Raw genomic sequence first — 19,257 nt, 5'->3', positions numbered from 1 at the left:
TTAACCTACAACATTCTCAAAAAAAACACTAAAGTTCTCTCGACCCTTACCTCTTACTCTGACATCAGATTCAGGGCCATCGGGCAATACACACTGTCAACATTAGTAACAATACCTGACTTCTATGCGAATTCTAGAACGTAGGGTGAAAAGAGCATAACTCACTGTTTTCATCTGCTTCCTCCTTGAACCAATTACATGACTAAGAGAAGAGATGGAGTCTTTAATAAGGATCTGACGGATGAAAGGGACAAAGACCGTTCCTTGCTCTGGTCATCAGGCAGCTCCTATTCATGGGGCAAGGAAAACTGATCTCTCGTCATCCTCCTCTCAGGACATTTGGTACAGGAATAGGGAGATGAGGGACCAGAGTGGAGGTCTGACAAGCAGGGCATAACCTTCAGGACAGAGGTACCAGGAAGCCAAGTGATGCATTCACAGAGGTTATCAAGCTGCCTTGCCTGATTCACGGGGTTTGACCTAAGAGCTGTGGCCCATGGCTGTGGCCTCAGTTGACCTATGACTCCCCTGAAACTGTACAGAACATCAAGTGTGCTGCATTTGTGCCCCTTTTTGGGGTGGGAAACGATCCTCAGCTTGACCCCAAAACTGATAATCATGGATTTAACTCTGATTTAAAACATGGGTTATATTTCCCAACAAGCTCAAGTCACCAGACATTCTCACTTGGACCTGCTATTCTGGCTTCTTAAAGCATCAAGCCTTACCACCTCTGGTGTTCCTCCTTTCCATTCCCACATCATTGCGGAGTGAGCTTTTCAAAATGCACACTGCCTGTGTCTGACATGCGCATGCACACGCCACTTAAAGCCCTTCTTAAAAGCTTCCCATTGTTCTTCAGATAATGGTCTGATATTGCCTGTCTGTCCTCTCTTCTTACCTCACTCCACCTCCCTTCCCTCCCCAGGCTGTCTCCACGCTTAAATCCCGGCCCTCTCTGAACTCCCCACAGCCGTGGACCCACAGAGCCTTTGCAGATGCCGTTCCCCTGGAATGCCCTTCCCCTGCTCTCCAGGGCATCTCCTTCCTCTGGCCTCTCTGATGAGGGCACGTTCCCTTGTCACTGAGACATGTAGAGGCCTCCTTTGTAGCATTCAGTACAGGTCCTCGCGATTTTCCATCATTGTCTGTCGCCCTCACTAGACTGTAAGTTACATGAGGGCAGAGACTGGGTCCATGTAATTCGCCTTCATTTGCCCAGGGTTGAGTATAAAACCTGGTGTGGAACAGGCCTGCCTTTGGTAGTTATGATTGAGTGAGTGAGTTACCTTCCTCGCTTAGAGAAGACAAAATTAAGGCGCAGAGACTAGGAAATGGCCCGAGTTCACATAACTGGCAGGTGGTGAAGACAGGTTTGAATCTAGATTTGACTTCAAAGGCTCTTAACCCCTAAACAATAACAGTCGCCCGCATTTCATTGAGCACTTGTTATAGGCTAGGGACTGTGTTAGGCACTGTATAGTTGTCACTTTTTATCTTCTTTAACCCTGCAAAAGTAGGTGGCTTTGTTATCTCTGAGAGAAGTTAAGTAACTGTCCAAACCACACAGTCAGGAGTGGGGCTGAAATGCCAATCCAGGCAGCTTTATCAGAGCCTGCCGGGCGGTCTCCTCATACCAGAACTCCGGGCCTCTCATGGTGATTCCATGTCCCCAGCGTCCCTTCTTCATGGAGCTAAGTGGTTGGTGACCAAGCTCTCCAGCCGGGAGCCTGAAGCATCTGGTGGTATCTAATCACTCAGCAAGGGGTGAGGGGCGAATGCTGGTGAGGCTGGCTTGCTTTTAATCCAGCCATTTAACTTCCCCTCTTTCCCGTGGAGTCAGACCTGAGCAGGGGAGGATAGGATCAAGGTTGGCCTTCTGCCGCCTCCCCTCCATGGATGAATTACTGCTGAAGGCTAAGACCAACAGTAGTTAGCGGAAAAGGGGCCACGCACAAACGAATACACTAGACGAGAAATATGAATTAGAAGGCATGGGGGGCCAGGCGGAAAGCTTCCCTCTAGTGGAGAGGCTCCCTGAGAGTACTTAGATAGGGACGAAGCCCTCTGCATGGAGGGTGGAGCTGAAGATAGAAGGTAGGAGGGGTTAGGAATCACCCTGGATTAGTTACCGTGGTCAGCAAACCACGGCTCGCGAGCCACATGCGACTCTTTGGCCCCTTGAGTGTGGCTCTTCCACAAAATGCCACGTGCGGGCGCGCACGTACAGTGCGATTGAAACTTCGTGGCCATGCGCAGAGGTCGGTATTTCGTGGGAGAGCCACACTCAAGGGGCCAAAGAGCCGCATGTGGCTCGTGAGCCGTGGTTTGCCGAGCCGCAGTTCGCCGACCACTGAATTTAGGAGAACATACCTGGCAGGTTACAGAAACAAAAACGTCAGTGGCTAAAGGATTTATTTTTATTGCTTGTCAAGAAGTTTGGAGGCAGGCAGCCCAAGGCTAGTGCAGCGCTGCAGAGACATAACTGAGCAGCCAGACTCCTCTCTTCTGCCTTCTAACCCTAATGCATTGACTTTCATCTTTTTTGGTCATAAGGTGGTTGCTGTCCTTACTGGCATTGTGTCCGTGTTCCAGGCATGAACGGGGGTTGGGAAGATGGGCAAAGACAGATGCCTGCTAAATCCGTCCACATTTTAAAAAGCCTCTTTGGAAGCTTGGCATTTCCAACTAACTCATCATTGACCAGCACTGGATCCCAGGCCCACTTCTCCCTAGCAACAGGGCGTCTGGAGAGGTAGTCCTGTGGCTGGGCACGTTGCCTCCCCTCCAACTTGAGGAAGAAGCGGGAGTGAATGTTGAGAAGCATTTAGCAGTTTGTCTCAACACGTTCTCCCCCAGGGTCTCCTCCCCTGCTGGGTGGCTCAGGCATCTTTCTGCAGCCCCTCCTCTGGCTTCTTGACGGCTGCACGTGGAAGTGCCATTCCTAGACCTGAGTTTGCCAGACCTCGCTCTTACTCCATGGGGCGGGGTGCCTGTTAGATGGAAGTTTCAGGAAGAAAGGTCATTACAAGTGAGGAGGGAAGAAAAAATGAGCCATAGAGAAAAAAAAAAGAACCCTATAAATGTGTTTATTAGTTAAAATGATAAATTTGCTCTAAGTGTAAGTGTTTGATATCACCCAGATGAGTTATTTGCCATTTGCTCCGGGTTATCCTGTAGCAGAATGATTATGTATACTCAGATTATTGAGAAGAACTTATTGTAAGTTTAATTTTATTACAATAGCAAATTCTGTTCACCTATGTTGTTTTCCTAAGATTTTGCTCACACTACAGCTGCTGTATAAAAGGAGAGAGGTTGTTAATGATCTCTGTTTGGTTTAAAGAAAAGCTTCCTTATCCTCAGGTCTTTGCTGAGATTCTCCTAAAAGAATAGAACCAAAGCCTGGTAGCAGTGAGTCGAATTTTAAACAGCATTTAAAACTATGAATACAAAGCTAAAGTAATCAAGACAATGGAGTTTGGGGATAGATCCATGAGATAGAATTGAGAGTCCAGAAATAAATCCATACGTGTATGGTCAATTGCTTTTCAACAAAGGTGCAAAGATTATTCAGTGAGGAAAGAATAGTCTTTTCAACTTGCGATTGAAGAGACTAGTAGTACCGGAACAATTGGTTACCTACATGCGAAAGAATTAAGTTGAGCACCTCTACCACACACTGTGCACAAAAATTAACTCCATATGGTAAAAGATCTAAATGTAAGGACTCACCTATAAAACTCCCAAAAGAACACATAGGAGTAGATCTCTATGTATTAAGGAATATGACGCCAAAAAGCACAAGAACAACAAAAATTAAATAGGAAGGACTTCATTAACATTTAAAAATTATGTGCTCCAAAGGGACCATCAAGAAAGTGGAAAGACAGTCCGTAAAATGGAAGAAAATGCTTGCAAATCATGTCTGGCAAGGGATGCATACCCAGAATTTGCACAGAACTCTGACAGCTCAACAGTAAAAAGACAGAAAATCCAATTTTGAAATGAGCAACGAGTTTGAACAGCTACTTCTCCAAAGAAGATATGCAAATGGCCAATAAGTACCTGAAAAGATGCATCATTGAGCATCAGGGAAATGTAAAAACAAACAAACAAAAGCAGCGCAATGAGATTCACTTAGTACTCACTAGATGGCTTAATCAAAAGACAATAACAAGTGTGGGTGAGGATATGGAGAAATTGGAACCGAGTGCATTGCTGGTGGAATGTGAAATAGGGTGATGATTTGGAAAAGGAGTTTGGCAGTTTTTAAACAGTTGAACAGTGTGTTACCATATGACCCAGCAATTAAACTCCTAAATATATATTCAGGAAAAATAAAAACATAATGTCTGCATAAAAGCTGTATATGAATGTTCATAGCAGCATTACTCAATAGCCAAAATGTGAAAACAGCCTAATTGTCTATCATCTAGTGAATGAACAAAATATGATGTCTACATACAATGGAGTATTATTCAGCCATAAGAAATAAAGTATTGATACATACTACAACATGGATGAACCTTGAAAATGTAATGCTGAGTAAATCCAGTCACACAAGACCACATATTATATGATTCTATTTGTGTGAAATGTCCAGAATAGGCCAGCCCATAGGGACAGAATGGGGATTAGTGCTGCCCGGGCTGGGGTGCGAGGAGGGCCACGGGGAGTGACTGCTATTAGGCATAGGGTTTCTCTTTGGGGTCATGAAATGTCCTAAAAGTAGATTGTGGTGATGGTGACACAATCTGTGACTACACTAAAGACCACTGAGCTCTATACTTAAAGTAGGTAAATTTTATTAGTATGTGGTGTATATCTCAATCCTTAAAAGAGTTATTAGTTGATATCTTAAAAGGTAGAAAATAAAACAAAAAGCCTCAGTGTACGCAGTGAAATTATATTTCTTAGCCAAATTCTTTAATAAATACTGATTCAGTGCCTCCTGTACATTAATTCAACAAACATCTGACTGCCTCCTTTGTGCTCAGTGGGCTGCAGGGTCCTGGGAGGAGAGATGCCTGCACCCAGCTTTGCCTGTAGCTCTTTGCACTTCCAAGTACGGTGGTGGGCCTGGGGCCGCAGCTGTCCCTGGGCCTGGCCTCGCTTGCTTTTCGCCCCGTTTGGGAAGGTGTCGGGCTCCAGGGTATTTCAGTTGCTTTAGTCAGCACAGAGCAAGAAGGACCTTGACTATAGTTTCAGAGCCTTAAGCTTCACCTCGTGCTCCAAATCCAAGACAGAGCAGCTGAGAATGGGGCTGGCTGTGCCACCAATTGCTCCTCTCCCATTGTTAATCCCTTTCATTCTGCCGTCCACAAGCACCCCTCCCTGCGCACTGCCCTGTTGCCCACTTGTGACACGACTGAACAAGTGGTTTGGGCTTTGAAAGGTGATTCTTAGAGACACCTCAAGTGACCCAGTCCCGGCTGCCAGGATGCTCTTGAGGTTCCTTTCCAGGAGCAGCTAATTACACTTTCCAATCAAGCTCGGCATTAAGAGGAGGTGACTACCACTGCCCGCCCCCACCCCACCCCCCACCCCCCCAAGATCCTGGCCTCATTGCCAGGGTCACTGGGAGAGCGGCAGTTTGTTGCTAAGTGGAGGCAGTGGGAAACCTCTAGTCCTTTTTGGCTCTTAAGAAGAGTTCATGCTCCAACACTTGAGTTATTAAATCCCTTTAAACCATGGAACAGCTGTCTTTGTGATGATTGTACATATTATACACTGTATTTCTGCTTTGTTCTGTCACTACCTGGTCAGGATGTTATAGTTTATTTAAACATTCATCCATCTCTTTCACAAATCCTGGATTTTATGCTCCCCACCTCAGAAATGTGAGTCGCTTTACAGTCTTTAAGTACTCTTTTCAGAAAGCCTAGATTAAACTAATTCTAATTTCTCCCTCTCCCCAGATTGATGGATTATCAATGTCCTAAAATGTTCATTACGTTTACAGGAGCGCTTTCTAATGGCACGGAGAGGGAGAAGTCCAGCCGGGGACCGGGAGGTAGAGTGCGTGTTGCCTTGCCCTGCAGGACTGCCACGCTGGCCTCCAGCCCCACAGCTCTGCCCTGAGCCCCGAGCACGAGCACGGGACAGCCTCGTCTCCCTCCTGGCGCTCCCATGGCTGTAGGAAGGGGAGTAGCAGGAAATGGAGCCTGCCCCGGTCATGGGACTTTAGAAAGAAACAAAGCCTGATCTGACCAAGAGCAGGTTAATCCTGCTATTTCATTTCCCTTTCAGAAAGCATCGGGGCAGGATTGTGATGTGAAGTATTTGGTTTCACATCTGTTCCAGGAATGATCCTCGGCACAAATCCATTTTTCTTTTAAGCACCCTAACGCATCCCAGGGAGCTTCTCCCCTGTGCGCCCTCCCCGCCCCCACAGCTGATTTCATGGCCGCAGAGCAGCTGACAGCCTCCCAGAAAGATCATCTTGTCATTGCCACGGGGAAGGGAACCTCGGAGACTTGGAAGTCAGGATTTCTGTGGGTCAGCCGTGTCAGTTTTGTGCTCTGCTCTCCCTGAGAGGTTCAGATAAAAAGTCGGTAGCGTACCAGCAGTGTGGTGTAATGAAAAGAGGGCCCAAGGTAAAAGTCAGCTTTGCTAATGTTTGGGTGATCTTGGGCAAGTCACCAAACCTCTCTGGGCTCTGGGCCCTCGTCTGTAAAACTAGGGTAATGTTGCCCAAAGTGCGTTCCGTGAAACACAAGTCTTCGCAGTCAAATAAGATTGAGGAATGCTGTGTACACTGTGCTGTTTCTCAGAGAGGCACATGTGAGCATAGCAAAGGCTCTGAGGAGTTTTCCCGTACACACACTTGCATTTAACCTGGCATTTCTCAGCTGTATCGGACCTGGAACTGCTTTCCCGGTTATGCTGATGGACAGTCCTGACGCTGTGAGAACTGAAGCCTGTCACATGCCATGTTTACCACCCTTAATTTAAAGCAACACCACGCTTCCAAATCTCATTCATGGGGGAAAACAATTTTATATGTGGCCAGGTGACCTCTAGTTTTAAAAACCGAACCTAAGAGCCAGAGCGATTACTCAGACCCACACAGGCTGTCACGTGAGTTTTGACAAGGTTTTCCGGAACTCACCTCTCAGGCGCTCAGTGTCCCTAGATGTGGCCTCTGGGGGTGTGGCAGGAAGTTTCTCTGAATAAGTAATTATGCTCAGCACACGTATCAGGTGCACCTAAGGAATAAACGGAACAAATCACAACATTTCTAACCTCGATTCGGAGAACAAACATATACACAAGGAAAAAGGTCAGATTTTTGAGTAAGAAAAAGAATGATTACCAATTCATATTTTGAGAAATGTTGGTATATTTCATTAATTAAATATCTACTGAGAAGATGCAGAGAACAAGGAATTCAAGGCAGCAATGAAAGTAAAACATAAAACAGGATCAGGGGTCAAATAAAAGATACATGAGGTAAAAATTGTGTAAACAGGATCAGGCTAAGAGAGGACTTTTAGAACTTGAGAAGGTAGCAGTTCACCTGGCATAAATATTGAGGGTAAAATTAAGTTCTGGCTAAGATAACCTTAGCCAGACCATCTAACAGCTTAAAAAGTCAGACTAATGATAAATCTTGTAAGGAATAAATAAGAATGGTTAGGTAATCAATCACTCAGTTTAGAGAAATATCTGCATAAAGTGTCAGTCTTAAATGTTGAGTTTTGGGATAGTGTTGGCTTGCTCCTTTCTCACCTCTCTGGTGGCTCCTTAGTCTCGTTATAAAGCTGTAGGATCGGTCTGTGATCCTCTTCCCTAGCTGCCCTCCATGGTCATCCTTTCCAAACCTGTTCTTCCAGTCAGGGCGGTCACCTGTGGCACCACTGATCGGTTGCGCGCTGCACACTTCCGGGGGTGCCATGCACGCAGCAGCCCTTGTCCGGCCCACACTGCTCTCAGGATCTGTACCTCCCAGCCACCTGTAGACCTCTCTCCTGAAGGTCCATGGTTGTCTAAAACCCAACACGCCTAAAACTGAACTCGACCCCTCAGACACATCCCTCCTGTGGCCCATCCCTGTTCACCTTCATCCAAGGCAAAGCCAGGAACCTAAGGATCCTTCTAGCTATTCCCCTCACTCCACATATCCAATGGGTTTTTCTCTTTAAATCCCTCTCGGAGCTTATATCCAATCTCATTCACTTTCACTGCCTTAATTCAGACACCACTTTTGTTGTAATTCCTGCAGCGTTTTCCATGCGGATCTCTTCGCCCTCAGTCTCATCTGCTTTTCTCCTCCACACTGATGACGCTTACAGTGGTCTTTTAAAAGCAATTATAATTGTGATGCTTTCCCACTAGAAAGTCTTCAAAAGCTCCCTTTAAAGGGAAAGCTCCTACACTGGGGAACCACAGCCCTCATGGGCTGCTCTCTTCTCTCCCCATATTTTCCACCACTCCCTCAACACTTCCCTTTAAATCCCAGCCATTCTGAATGACCTGTCACACTAGCTCAAGTTTCCGTCCATTGCACGGGATGTTTCCTCTTCATGGAAACCCCATCTCACCTTGGCTAGCTCCTGCCCATGCTTCCATCCCAGATCTTATTGCCTCTTCCACTTCCAGCTCCTACCAGCAACTTCTGTGTCACCCTCTCCTTCCTCTGTGATAGATTTGCTCAAATAATTTTCTTTTGTTTTACTTGTTGGTCTGTAGATTATACACTCCCAGAGGGATTAGGAATTATGTCATTCACTTTCTATCACCACCCTTTTCATAGTGCTGGGCGTATAGTAGGTATTCAGCAGGTGAATGTGGGAAAGATCAATGCCTTTTGCTATTTTGTATAAGGTTTAACGTAAACCAAGTAAGTCTTTAGACAGTGTTAGGAGCAGCTATGCAGTGTTCATATCCTATACATTATGAGTGTTTTTAATAACTATTTCTAAGCTTTCAGTCCCTTAGACTTTGGGAGGAAAAAGAAACTGCCATTTTTTCAGTCAGCTGTTCCTAGTGTTCATCTTCATTCACCCAGAAACCTGCATGGAGGGGGAACAAGCAGACAATAGAGTACCTGTCTCTAATAGGTTAATGGTGTTAAATCTACTACTCACGACTATTAAGAAGATACGATTTAAATGTGAATCTTCTAAAATTGACGCAGTAGGAAACCAGGACGTATGTGCTCTTACTTTATTAATTGACTGTTTTCAGAATGTAGTTGTTTGCTTATCTCTGTTTTTCATTCATCCCAATACAGCGCCCATGGGGGGAGAGAGTAAAATAAAAAAGTGTCAATTAACTGAAAAACTCAATTATTTTTTAAAAATGTTTTTGCTCATAACTTTAAGAGAAAAAATGCATGGTTCAGTGGAAAAAATCCTGGAATTGGTTTCTGTGTACCTACTTGTCATTTAGTAAGTATGATCTTGAACAAGTTAATTAACTTCTCTGGGCTCAGTTTTGGCATCTGTGAAATGGAAATGCATTTATTTAGAAATATTTTTTGAATGTCTGCTATGTGTCAGGTGATGCGCTTGACAACTTAATTAAAAGAACAGCTATGTCTTCTTCATGGGTTGCTCTGAAATCTAGTTGAGGTATTGCAAGTAAAAACATTGAAATTTTTCTTTTATTATCACGTGACTCCTTGAACCCTCTTATTCATCAGTCATCAAAGACTCTTTCGGGGAGGGAGGGCAGAAAAGTACACTGATTCATTTGCAGCAAGGTTTGAAACAAAGGAAAATTTGGCCTTAACCCCAATTAACAAAAAAGTTCAAATAGCCACAATATTCTTTGCCCAAGTATTCCAGTTAATACAGGTTTAAATATATTATTTAATTGATTTCAGAGAGGAAGGGAGAGGGAGAGATAGAAACATCAATGATGAGAGAGAATCATTGATCAGCAGCCTCCTTGTATGTATGCGTATTCGCATAACCAATGGACACAGACACTGGGGCTGGGGGGGCTTGCCCTTGGAAGTGGGAGTGGCAGGGGGGCATCAATCCTCAAAAAGTTAAAAATGGAACTCCCAGGGGAAAGGGAGACATATGTAATACTTTAAACAATTAAAAGAAAATAAATTAAAGTTAGTCTAAGCCTTTAAACACATGGTCTATTCTCCCTACATGGTGATTTTTTTTAAATCCCACCCCCCAGCACATGCCCTCACCCCCCTACTGCCTGTGTCCATTGGTTATGCTTATACTACATGGTGATTTGGGTTTTCCAACTCTCTTTTCTTTTTGTCATTGTAGTTTGGAAAATCATGATGTAATACCAGCTGTGTATTGAGCACCTGCTATATCCTAGGTGGATTTTTTTCACTTACTCATCTCAATAACCTCATGAGGAATGTTTCTTACCACCTCATTTCTTAGCTGAAACTTGTATATTTCTTCCCCTGGGACTTTTTAGAAAATAGAGAGGACAAAGTTCCAAGCTTAATTTTCTGTGAAATGCCTGACTAGCACTTTGCTTCACAAAGTCCAGGTGGCCTTTCTCCTGCGGGTTCAGTGGGTCAGTTCATTCTTTGGCTTTTTCCTTTCTGTGTTTTCTTTCTGTGGGCTAATTATTTTATTCATTTTCAGAACTTCAGCTTTCACCTTCATTCTAATGATTGGCATCTGAGTCTCCATTGGCGGTATTCAGAATCCATCTAGTTTTAGTAAAAATCCAAACTCAGACATCTGAGAAGAGAGATGCATCTTTTGACTCACATGACGAGAGAGAATTAGGATGGATAAAAACTACATGTGGTCAGATCTTTCTTTTTCTCCATCCCTCTCTGCTACATGTTCTTTCTCTCTGTCTTTATCTCTTTTAATTTATCTTCACAACTTCATTAATCTCCCTTTTTCCTTTTTTCTGTGGTTTCCATGTAGCAAGATCAGATGGCAGGATATAGTTTGAGCAGCTCCAGCTTTATTCTTTCCAGCTTACTGACCACAGAATAATGAGAGCGTTTCTTTTTCTACATTAGTTTATATAAATCCCAAAGAAGGGCTGTGATTGGCTTGGCTTGGGTGATGTGACCATCCCTTAAGGCAATTGCTATGGCCAAGGGGATGGGGACTTTCATATTGTTTTGCAACCATTGCCACCATCCATCTCTAGAACTTCTTGTTTAAATCCTGCAAAAATGAAACTTGATACCCATTAAATACTGACTTCATTCTCCCTTCTCCACCTTCTGCAACCACCATTTTTCTTTCTGTCTCTATGAACTTGACTACTCTGGATATTGCATATAAGAGGAATCATACAGTATTTGTCCTTTTTTGACTGGCTTATTTTACTTAGCATATGTCTTCAGGGTTCATCCAAGTTATAGCATGTGTCCAAATTTCTTTCTCTCAGGCTGAATAATATTCCTTCATATGTATAGACTGCATTTTGTTTATTCATTCATCTCTTGATGGATACTTGAATTGCTTCCACCTTTTGACTCCTGTGAATAATGCTGCTGTGATCATGGTATATAAATATCTGTCCAAGTCTGCTTTCAGTCATTTCAGGTACATACCAAGAAGTAGAATTGCTGAATTGTTCAGTAATTTTGTTTAATTTTTTGAGGTACCACCATACTGTTTTCCATAGTGGCTGCCCATTTACATGCTTCCCGGCAATGCACAAGGATTCCATTTCACTCCATCATCACCAACATTTGCTATTTTCTTTTTCTTTTTTCTTTTTTGATAGTAGCCATCTTATTTTTTAAATATATTTTATTGATTTTTTACAGAGAAGAAGGAAGAGGGATAGTTAGAAACATCGGTGAGAGAGATCGACCAGCTGCCTCCTGCACGCCCCCCAGTGGGGATGTGCCCGCAACCAAGGTACATGCCCTTGACCGGAATCGAACCTGGGACCCTTGAGTCCACAGGCTGACACTCTATCCACTGAGCCAAACCGGTTCAGCAGATATAGTAGCCATCTTAATGAGTAAGGCAGTCTTTTCAATTAAACCCTGGGGACTGAGATAATATGAGTGCCATAGACAGAATTAGAGCACCCAGCATTGTGGATGAGTGGGACAGATAACACTGTTGGTATTTTAAAAGTCAAATTCGGCATGATGGCTGAACATGAAACTCAGAAAAATCTCCTCAAAAGCCAGGGAGAAGTTAGAGCCAGCTGCCGAGTTTAGCTTATAGAGGTACCTGTCAAAGCTGCGAGTGGATAAAATCGCTAAGGTAAAGAATGTAAGAAAGAACGGCAAAATGCAGAGGAGGAGGAGCCAGGGAGTAGAGTAGTCAAAGGAGAGTCTCAGACCCACAGAGGGGAGATACAGAGGGCAGGGATGGGGAGGGATGCAGGCAGGGGTGGAGTAGGCAGGGTCAAAAGAGGGTGGGGATGATGGATGAACTCAGATGCTAAGACAAATGATATTTTTTAATTGCCTGTGAATAAGGTTTTGTCAAGTTGAATCATTTTCATTGGAATACTACCCTGTAGAGTGCTTTGTAATTTTCAGAATGCTTAGTTGTCCCTTAAAACAACTCAGTAAAGTACACAAGTTATTCTTCCCATCTTACAAGAAGGAAGAAGCTCGGAGAGGTTGTAATTTTCCTAAGGTTACTGCTGGGTACCTCTCACTCCCCCGAGATGATCAGTTTGGGGGAAGCTGAAGTTTATTGTTTTTTTTGTTTTTTTTTAATATATTTTATTGAGTTTTTTTTTTTACAGAGAGGAAGGGAGAGAGATAGAGAGTTAGAAACGTCGATGAGAGAGAAACATCGATCAGCTGCCTCCTGCACATCTCCCACTGGGGATGTGCCCGCAAACCAGGTACATGCCCTTGACCGGAATCGAACCTGGGACCTTTCAGTCCGCAAGCCGACGCTCTATCCACTGAGCCAAACCGGTTTCGGCAAGGGGAAGCTGAAGTTTAGAGGCGCCCAAGTCAGAGCGGCATGAGGTGTTGCCCGCTAGTGCCTGGGCAGCTTGTCATCCCTCGCACATGCGCGCTCATTTAGCACCTCCTGAAACAGTGTCTGCTGGCCATGCTCACCTTCCCAGGAACTACTACGGAGTCTGATTGTCTGAACTCTACAGCAGTGGTTTCTCAACTGTGGGTCGTGACCCAACAAAGGTCGCCAGATCAATGAGTGGGTCACATCCGGGCTCATGAGAGCTGGTGGTGCGTCTCTTCCCAACTCGGCCTTCAGTGCCTGCGTGTTCTGTGAAGTCGGCTGTGGTGGAAATCAGCCAACAACACAGTCTCCGGGGCTTTTGTTTGTCTTACCACAGAGAACCAGTTGTCACACATTTACTAGCATACCTCTAGTCATAACCATCACTTCTCTCCCCTGCCCCCGGCCCCCTGCAATGGAACAGAAGGAACTAGAAGAAAAATACCAGGGTCCATCTACTATAAAAGGAAGAATTGTTTTATGAGGCTTTTGATTAAGTCATAGATATTTATGTGTGTGTGTGCATATAAAATGTATTTTATACTATTCACTGCAGTAAAAAAAAAAAGTGTGAAAGTAACTGGTCTAGGGGGTCCCTTCATTTACTTCCTCAAACAATTAAAAGACTGCTGTTCTTCTGATCTTTAGACAAAGAACTTCTCAAAAGCCAGGAAGAAGTTAGCGTATCCTTATGGGGGGGGGGGGGGGGAAAGCCTGCAAACGTGTTCAGTGGTCTGCCCTTGGGAAACTAGCTATATAACTGTAGTTACAAAAAGAAACACTTTTTACTGAGTGGCATTTGAAAGTCCTTCAAATAGATGTATATTTTTCTGTTCCATGATGTAATTCTATCATGCCCATCTTACTGAAATGAGTTATATACATTTTTCTTAGCAGAATTAGGCTTATTGTGTGTAAGACTTTAGTTCTTTACAGTAGAATTCCTTAAAATAGTGTTTTATTGAAACTCATATTTTGCAAGTAAAAAGTAACGCTCCTCCAGTACATGGTGTTAGCGTGTAAGAGCCAAGCCAAGTGCCTATAATGTTCATTAGAAACGCAGAGGGAGGGTTCCTGGGAGGGGCTGCGAGCTGGATGGTGCCGCTGTGGTCGGCCAGCTCCCTGCTCCCTGTGGCTGCATTTCAGACTGACTCAGGGCTGCCTGGGCTCTGAGCAAACCCCTCGCAGCTGTGCCCGGCGCCTCCGTGTCACCCAGGCAGGGTTTCATGAAATGGATCTGCTGCTCCTGTGCCTGCGTTGTTCATTCCGACATACTGGAGCTGTGCCCGGGAAGGTGAGGGGCCAGCAGGTTGGCCCTCCCGCCCCAGCTGTCCTTTCCTCCTAGTGTCACTCAGGATATAAATAACTGCATTCATTCAGGTTCTTTCTCATCAAACCAAAGTGTTGCCAGAGGATACTACCAGGGCCACTCTGATCAGTTGGAAAGACCTTAGGGGCAAACCTGAGGGGCACAATTTCTAAAAGTCTTTGCATGTAGGTCATTTTTTTTTTCAATATATTTTTATTGATTTTTCACAGAGAGGAAGGGAGAGGGATAGAGAGTTAGAAACATCAATGCAAGAGAAACATCGATCAGCTGCCTCCTGCACACTCCCCACTGGGGATGTGCCCTCAACCAAGGTACATGCCCTTGGCTGGAATCGAACCCGGGACCCCTGAGTCCGCAGGCTGGCGCTCTATCCACTGAGCCAAACCGGTCAGGGTTGTAGGTCATTTTTTAAGTTACGTTTTTAACTTTTTTTCTCTTATTCACCTCAGATGTTGGAGGGAGAAAAATCATTTATCTGTTCATATTGTCTGAGGTCTGGGCCTTCTCTACCGACCTGGAAGTCACGATAAATTCTGTCTTTTCTCAATGGGAAAAGCCACGATTCAGATGTTGAAATTTTGCATCCATTTCCTTCTGGCAGCTGGAGGGCAGCGGGAGTCCTGGTCTGGAGCATGGGCTGCTGCTTATCTCACCAGCCTTTTGCTGTTGGCAGATGCAGTTTGTATGTAGTTGGGAGTCTTTTGCTCCATAGGAAACACTGCTAATGGTCATCCCCACATCAGTGCATCTGATATGTACCCAGCAGCTCCCATGTAAATATTTACATGGCAAAATGCTGGGAGCTCGCCCGGCCAGCATGGCTCAGTGGTTGAACCTCAACCTACGAACCAGGAGGTCACGGTTTGATTCCCAGCCTGGGCATGTGCCCTGGTTGCGGGCTCGATCCCCAGTGTGGGGCATGCAGGAGGCAGCTGATTGATGATTCTCTCTCATCATTGATGTTTCTATGTCTCTCTCCCTCTCCCTTCCTCTCTGAAATCAATAAAAAATATATATATATTTTAAATGCTGGGAGCTCGGGTCAGGTGAAGATTTGTAAGATGTGGTCTCTGCACTTAAAAGTGTGTGCTAGGGGCAATGAGTGATTCATGCAAGAGGGGGTGTCCCCTCGCCCCCCAGAAACATGAAAGAAGCATTGATCGTTCAGTCTAGGGAAGCCTCTCCACCATTGCCCTCAGGGTGGCGTGGAACGTGAATGTGCTGGCCCCTCGGTCTTCCTGTCTGGGTGCCTCTTGTACTGTACTTCACCTTGGCAAATGTCAGTCACAGGGGTTAAAGATATTTTCATTCGCGGTGTCAAAGTCATGCAAGCCAGTTGCTTCAGCCCGGTGCTAACGGAAGAACGGCGGCTGGAAGAGAAACCGCGTGTGTTGGACTCTCTGATAGTTGCCAAGCTCATATGATGTAGTTTACAGGAGCTTCAAAAATTTCGAGAGTAATTCTCATGATATTTTATGTTCGTGCTGCTCATTGACTTTAGAACTAATCTGATATGATGGAACTTCATATAACGATAAGCACCAAGTGAGTGTGTAAGTACACAGTATGAGCCATAGCCATTTGACCAAACAAAAAAGAAAGAATTTCCAGGCCAGGACATCAAAGCAGAAAAGAAGAAGGTGTTGATGTCAGTGAGTCAATGACGGGTTTTTCAAAGTCCTACCAAAGAGGGGGCCGGGGGGAAAGAGAGAGAGAGAAAGAGAGGTTATGATCATGGCCACAGAAGCAGTGAGGGGGAATTCCATCACATCATTGTCCTGTGTGCCTTTCCTACCCTTATGGTCCCAGAGGGGTCACCAGGCAGGAATGGGACTGGAGCTGCTCTGGTCCTGAATTATGGCACCACATGAGGGGTAATAGGTAAATCCCAAGGTGGAAAGTCTAGTGGGAGACAGTATATAGATGGGACCCCAAAGGGCTGTATTCTTTATGTAGATGTCAACCAGAAATAACCCCTCCCCTTCCCCCTCACCTCCATCCTCAGGCACTGAAAGAAAATTACCTGTCTTGAACTTGGTGCTAAGTGAGATCATATAGGGGACTCTCCCCTGAGTCTTCATAAATACAAGCTGGTGTCCATGTGAGCTTCGGCATGAATTCATATTTCCTAGCTGCCCTGAAAACGTCCAGATTGAGAATTTAGTTTAAGGTGGTCCCCTAGGCTAGCAGTGGCTCCTGGCACCTAATAGAATCAAATGCTTATTTTTTCCTGGAGGATCCTCCTTCAACTCAAAGCTCTAATAATCCCTATAGGGAAAGTTCTAAGAACTGTGAGATCATAGTTTGAAATTAAAAACAGCCCTGGCTGTGTGGCTCAGTTGGTTGGAGCATCACCCTGTGCACTGGGAGGTCGGGGGTTTGATCCCCGGTTGGGACATATGCAAGAGGCAACCAATCGATGTATCTCTCTCACATCCATGTTTCTTTCTCTTCTCTCTCTCTCTCTCTCTCTCTCTCTCTCTCTCTCTCTCTCTCTCCCCCCCCATCCCTCCCTCTCTAAAAAAATAAAAATAAATAAGTAAAAACAAAACAAAAAAACAATAAGGAAACATGGCACCATAAGCAAAAGCCAGCAAAAATAACAGAACAGTATTAGACCTCCAAAAAGTAAGGTATTAAAATTAGCAGATATACAGTAAAAAAAAAAAATTCATATATCTAGAGAATTTTAAAGGGAGGAAAAGTATGAGTAAAACCAAGAGGTTAAAATTATGATCAAGCTGCCCATCCAGTGTGGCTCAGTGGTTGAACATCAGCCTATGAACCAGAAGGTCACTGGTTTGATTCCCAGTCAGGTCACATGCCCAGGTTGCTGGCGCAGTCCCCAGTAGGGGGCATGCAGGAGCAACTGACAAATGATTCTCATCATTGATGTTTATCTCTCCCTCTCCCTTCCTCTCTGAAATCAAAAATATATTTTTTTAAAAAAAATTATGACCAAGCAAATCTGCAAAAACCAAATAGCATTTTTGGAATGAAAAAAAACACAAAACATAGTAATTACAGTTTAAAAATCAATGGGTGAGTTTAACTGCAGATTGGACCCAGTTGAAGAGAGATTTAATATGCTCGAAGATACATTTAAAGAAGTTACCTGGAGTGTAGCACAGAAAGAAAAGTGATGGAAGAAAACAAGTGAGAAGTCTAATATCTAATTGGAGTTATGGAAATAAACTGGACAAGGATATTTGAAGAGAGAATGGCTAAAAAATTTCCCAAAGTAATGAAAGATACACAAATTGCGGTGAATCACAAGAAGTCTACACCTAAGCCCTGGCCGGGTAGCTCAGTTGGTTAGAGCATCATCCCAGTAGACCAAGCATGTCAAACTCACAGCCCGCAGGCTGCATGTGGCCCAGCCAATATAACGACATGTAAGAAACGTTGTAATAAAAATTTCGTAACTTAATTTTTACAATATCCTGTTATACATAGTTATTAATACAACATTCACTAATGACTGATTACTATAATCATGTTGCATTCATTTCCCTTACATGCCTTACACGCAGGCATACCATTTCTCTCCACTAATACTAGCAGTGAGTATTTTAGCAGCCGATTGCCATGTCATGAGTCTTGTACTGACTTGTTTGGTGTGCACAACAGGAAATATTTCGCTTTCAGAGAATAAAAAAAATAGGTTTATTTGCATTATGCTTATTAATTTGTGCAGTTATTCAGTGTCTGGTAAGCTAATGTTCAAGAAAAAATATTAAAATGTTCTATTTTCTGTTAACAATTATTTATTTCAGCCCTTTGTATTCAGCATGTCTCTATGTTTCTATGAAAATTGAGGTTTTTGGGTTTTTTTGTGGCCCACATAAACTTAACCCTTGTTTATTTGGCTTGTGTTAGCCTTTGAGTTTGACATGCTTGCAGTACACTAAGATTTTCAGGTTTTATCTCTAGTCAGGGCACTTACAAGAAGCCACCAATGAATGTATAAATAAGTGGAACGACAAATCTCTCTCGCAAGTCAATTTTTAAAAAAAGAAATCTACACCTAGACACACCATACTGAAACTTTAGAATACGAACGACAAAGATGTTAAGAGCAGCTAGAGTGCACAGAAGGCTCACCAAAGGACTGCGGTTTGTTTGACAGCATGCCCTCAGCACCAATAGGGGAATCAAAGTACATTGTCATGTGGCCACTGATGAAAGGCAGTAATTACCAAACCAAAAGTATATTTTAAGCAAAAATATCTTTCAAGAGTGAGGGTGAAATAAAGACATTTTTCGACACATAAAACCTTCAAATAATTGGTCACTAGTATACCTTCACAAAAGGAAAGATTCTGAAGAATATGTTTCCAGCAGAGGAAGGTGATACCAGAAAAAGGTCTGAAGGGCCAGGAAGAATTATGAGCGAAGAATGTGTAAAAATATGGGCAAATACAAAAATAACCAATAAAGTGATGATAATGTTCTTGTGAGGTTTAAAAGGCGGTGTGTGTGTGTTGGGGGGGGCGGGGGGGGATGGAATAAGGATATTCAACACCAGTATCATGTAAATCAAGGGGGAGGGTATGATTAGACTTAAAGTAGTCTAACTTTTAAAGTTGCCTAACTTGATTTTACAGTGAGGAGGTTAAAGATATTAATTTCAATTTTACAGTTAATATATACCAGTGCAGAAATGAATCAAGTAACTGCTAAAAGAATAGAAATATAAAACTTCCAAAATAGTACAGAGAAATTGGATGAGGAAAAAGGATAAATCCATAAGGAGGAAAAGCAAACACAGAAACAATGGGTGAATAAATAAAATGTCAGATGTATACATGATGGAATATTATTTGGCCACAAAAAGGAATAGAATATGATACTGCTACACCGTGGATGACCCTTGAAAACATTATGATAAGTGAAAGAAGCCAGATGCTAGCGGCCCACAGTTCCTTTCAAGGTGCACGAATTCGTGCACTGGGCCCCTAGTTAGAAAATAATACAACATTATTTTGAAAGAGTTGAAGATTCAAGTACTTATGACCTGGCAATTCT

At 43.6% G+C, this 19,257-nt stretch overlaps 2 protein-coding genes across 2 annotated transcripts in view; one reads left to right on the top strand and one right to left on the bottom strand.

The window, feature by feature from the left end:
• The window catches only part of LOC308528871 (eukaryotic peptide chain release factor GTP-binding subunit ERF3A-like), a gene marked incomplete at both ends in the record, with an annotated part of 53,347 nt that extends 47,778 nt beyond the window's left edge, over positions 1-5,569 (bottom strand). The window contains 1 exon segment of the mRNA XM_081104728.1: positions 5,520-5,569. Within this exon segment, the coding sequence (XP_080960854.1) occupies positions 5,520-5,569 (50 nt within the window).
• Positions 1-19,257, top strand: part of TTLL5 (tubulin tyrosine ligase like 5) — a 256,896-nt gene that overhangs the window by 236,341 nt on the left and 1,298 nt on the right. The window lies entirely within an intron of this gene.

The sequence above is a fragment of the Myotis nattereri genome, assembly GCF_964212035.1.
Source record: "Myotis nattereri genome assembly, chromosome: 1".
NCBI lineage: Eukaryota > Metazoa > Chordata > Mammalia > Chiroptera > Vespertilionidae > Myotis > Myotis nattereri.
This window is presented reverse-complemented; position numbering and strand designations above follow the sequence as displayed.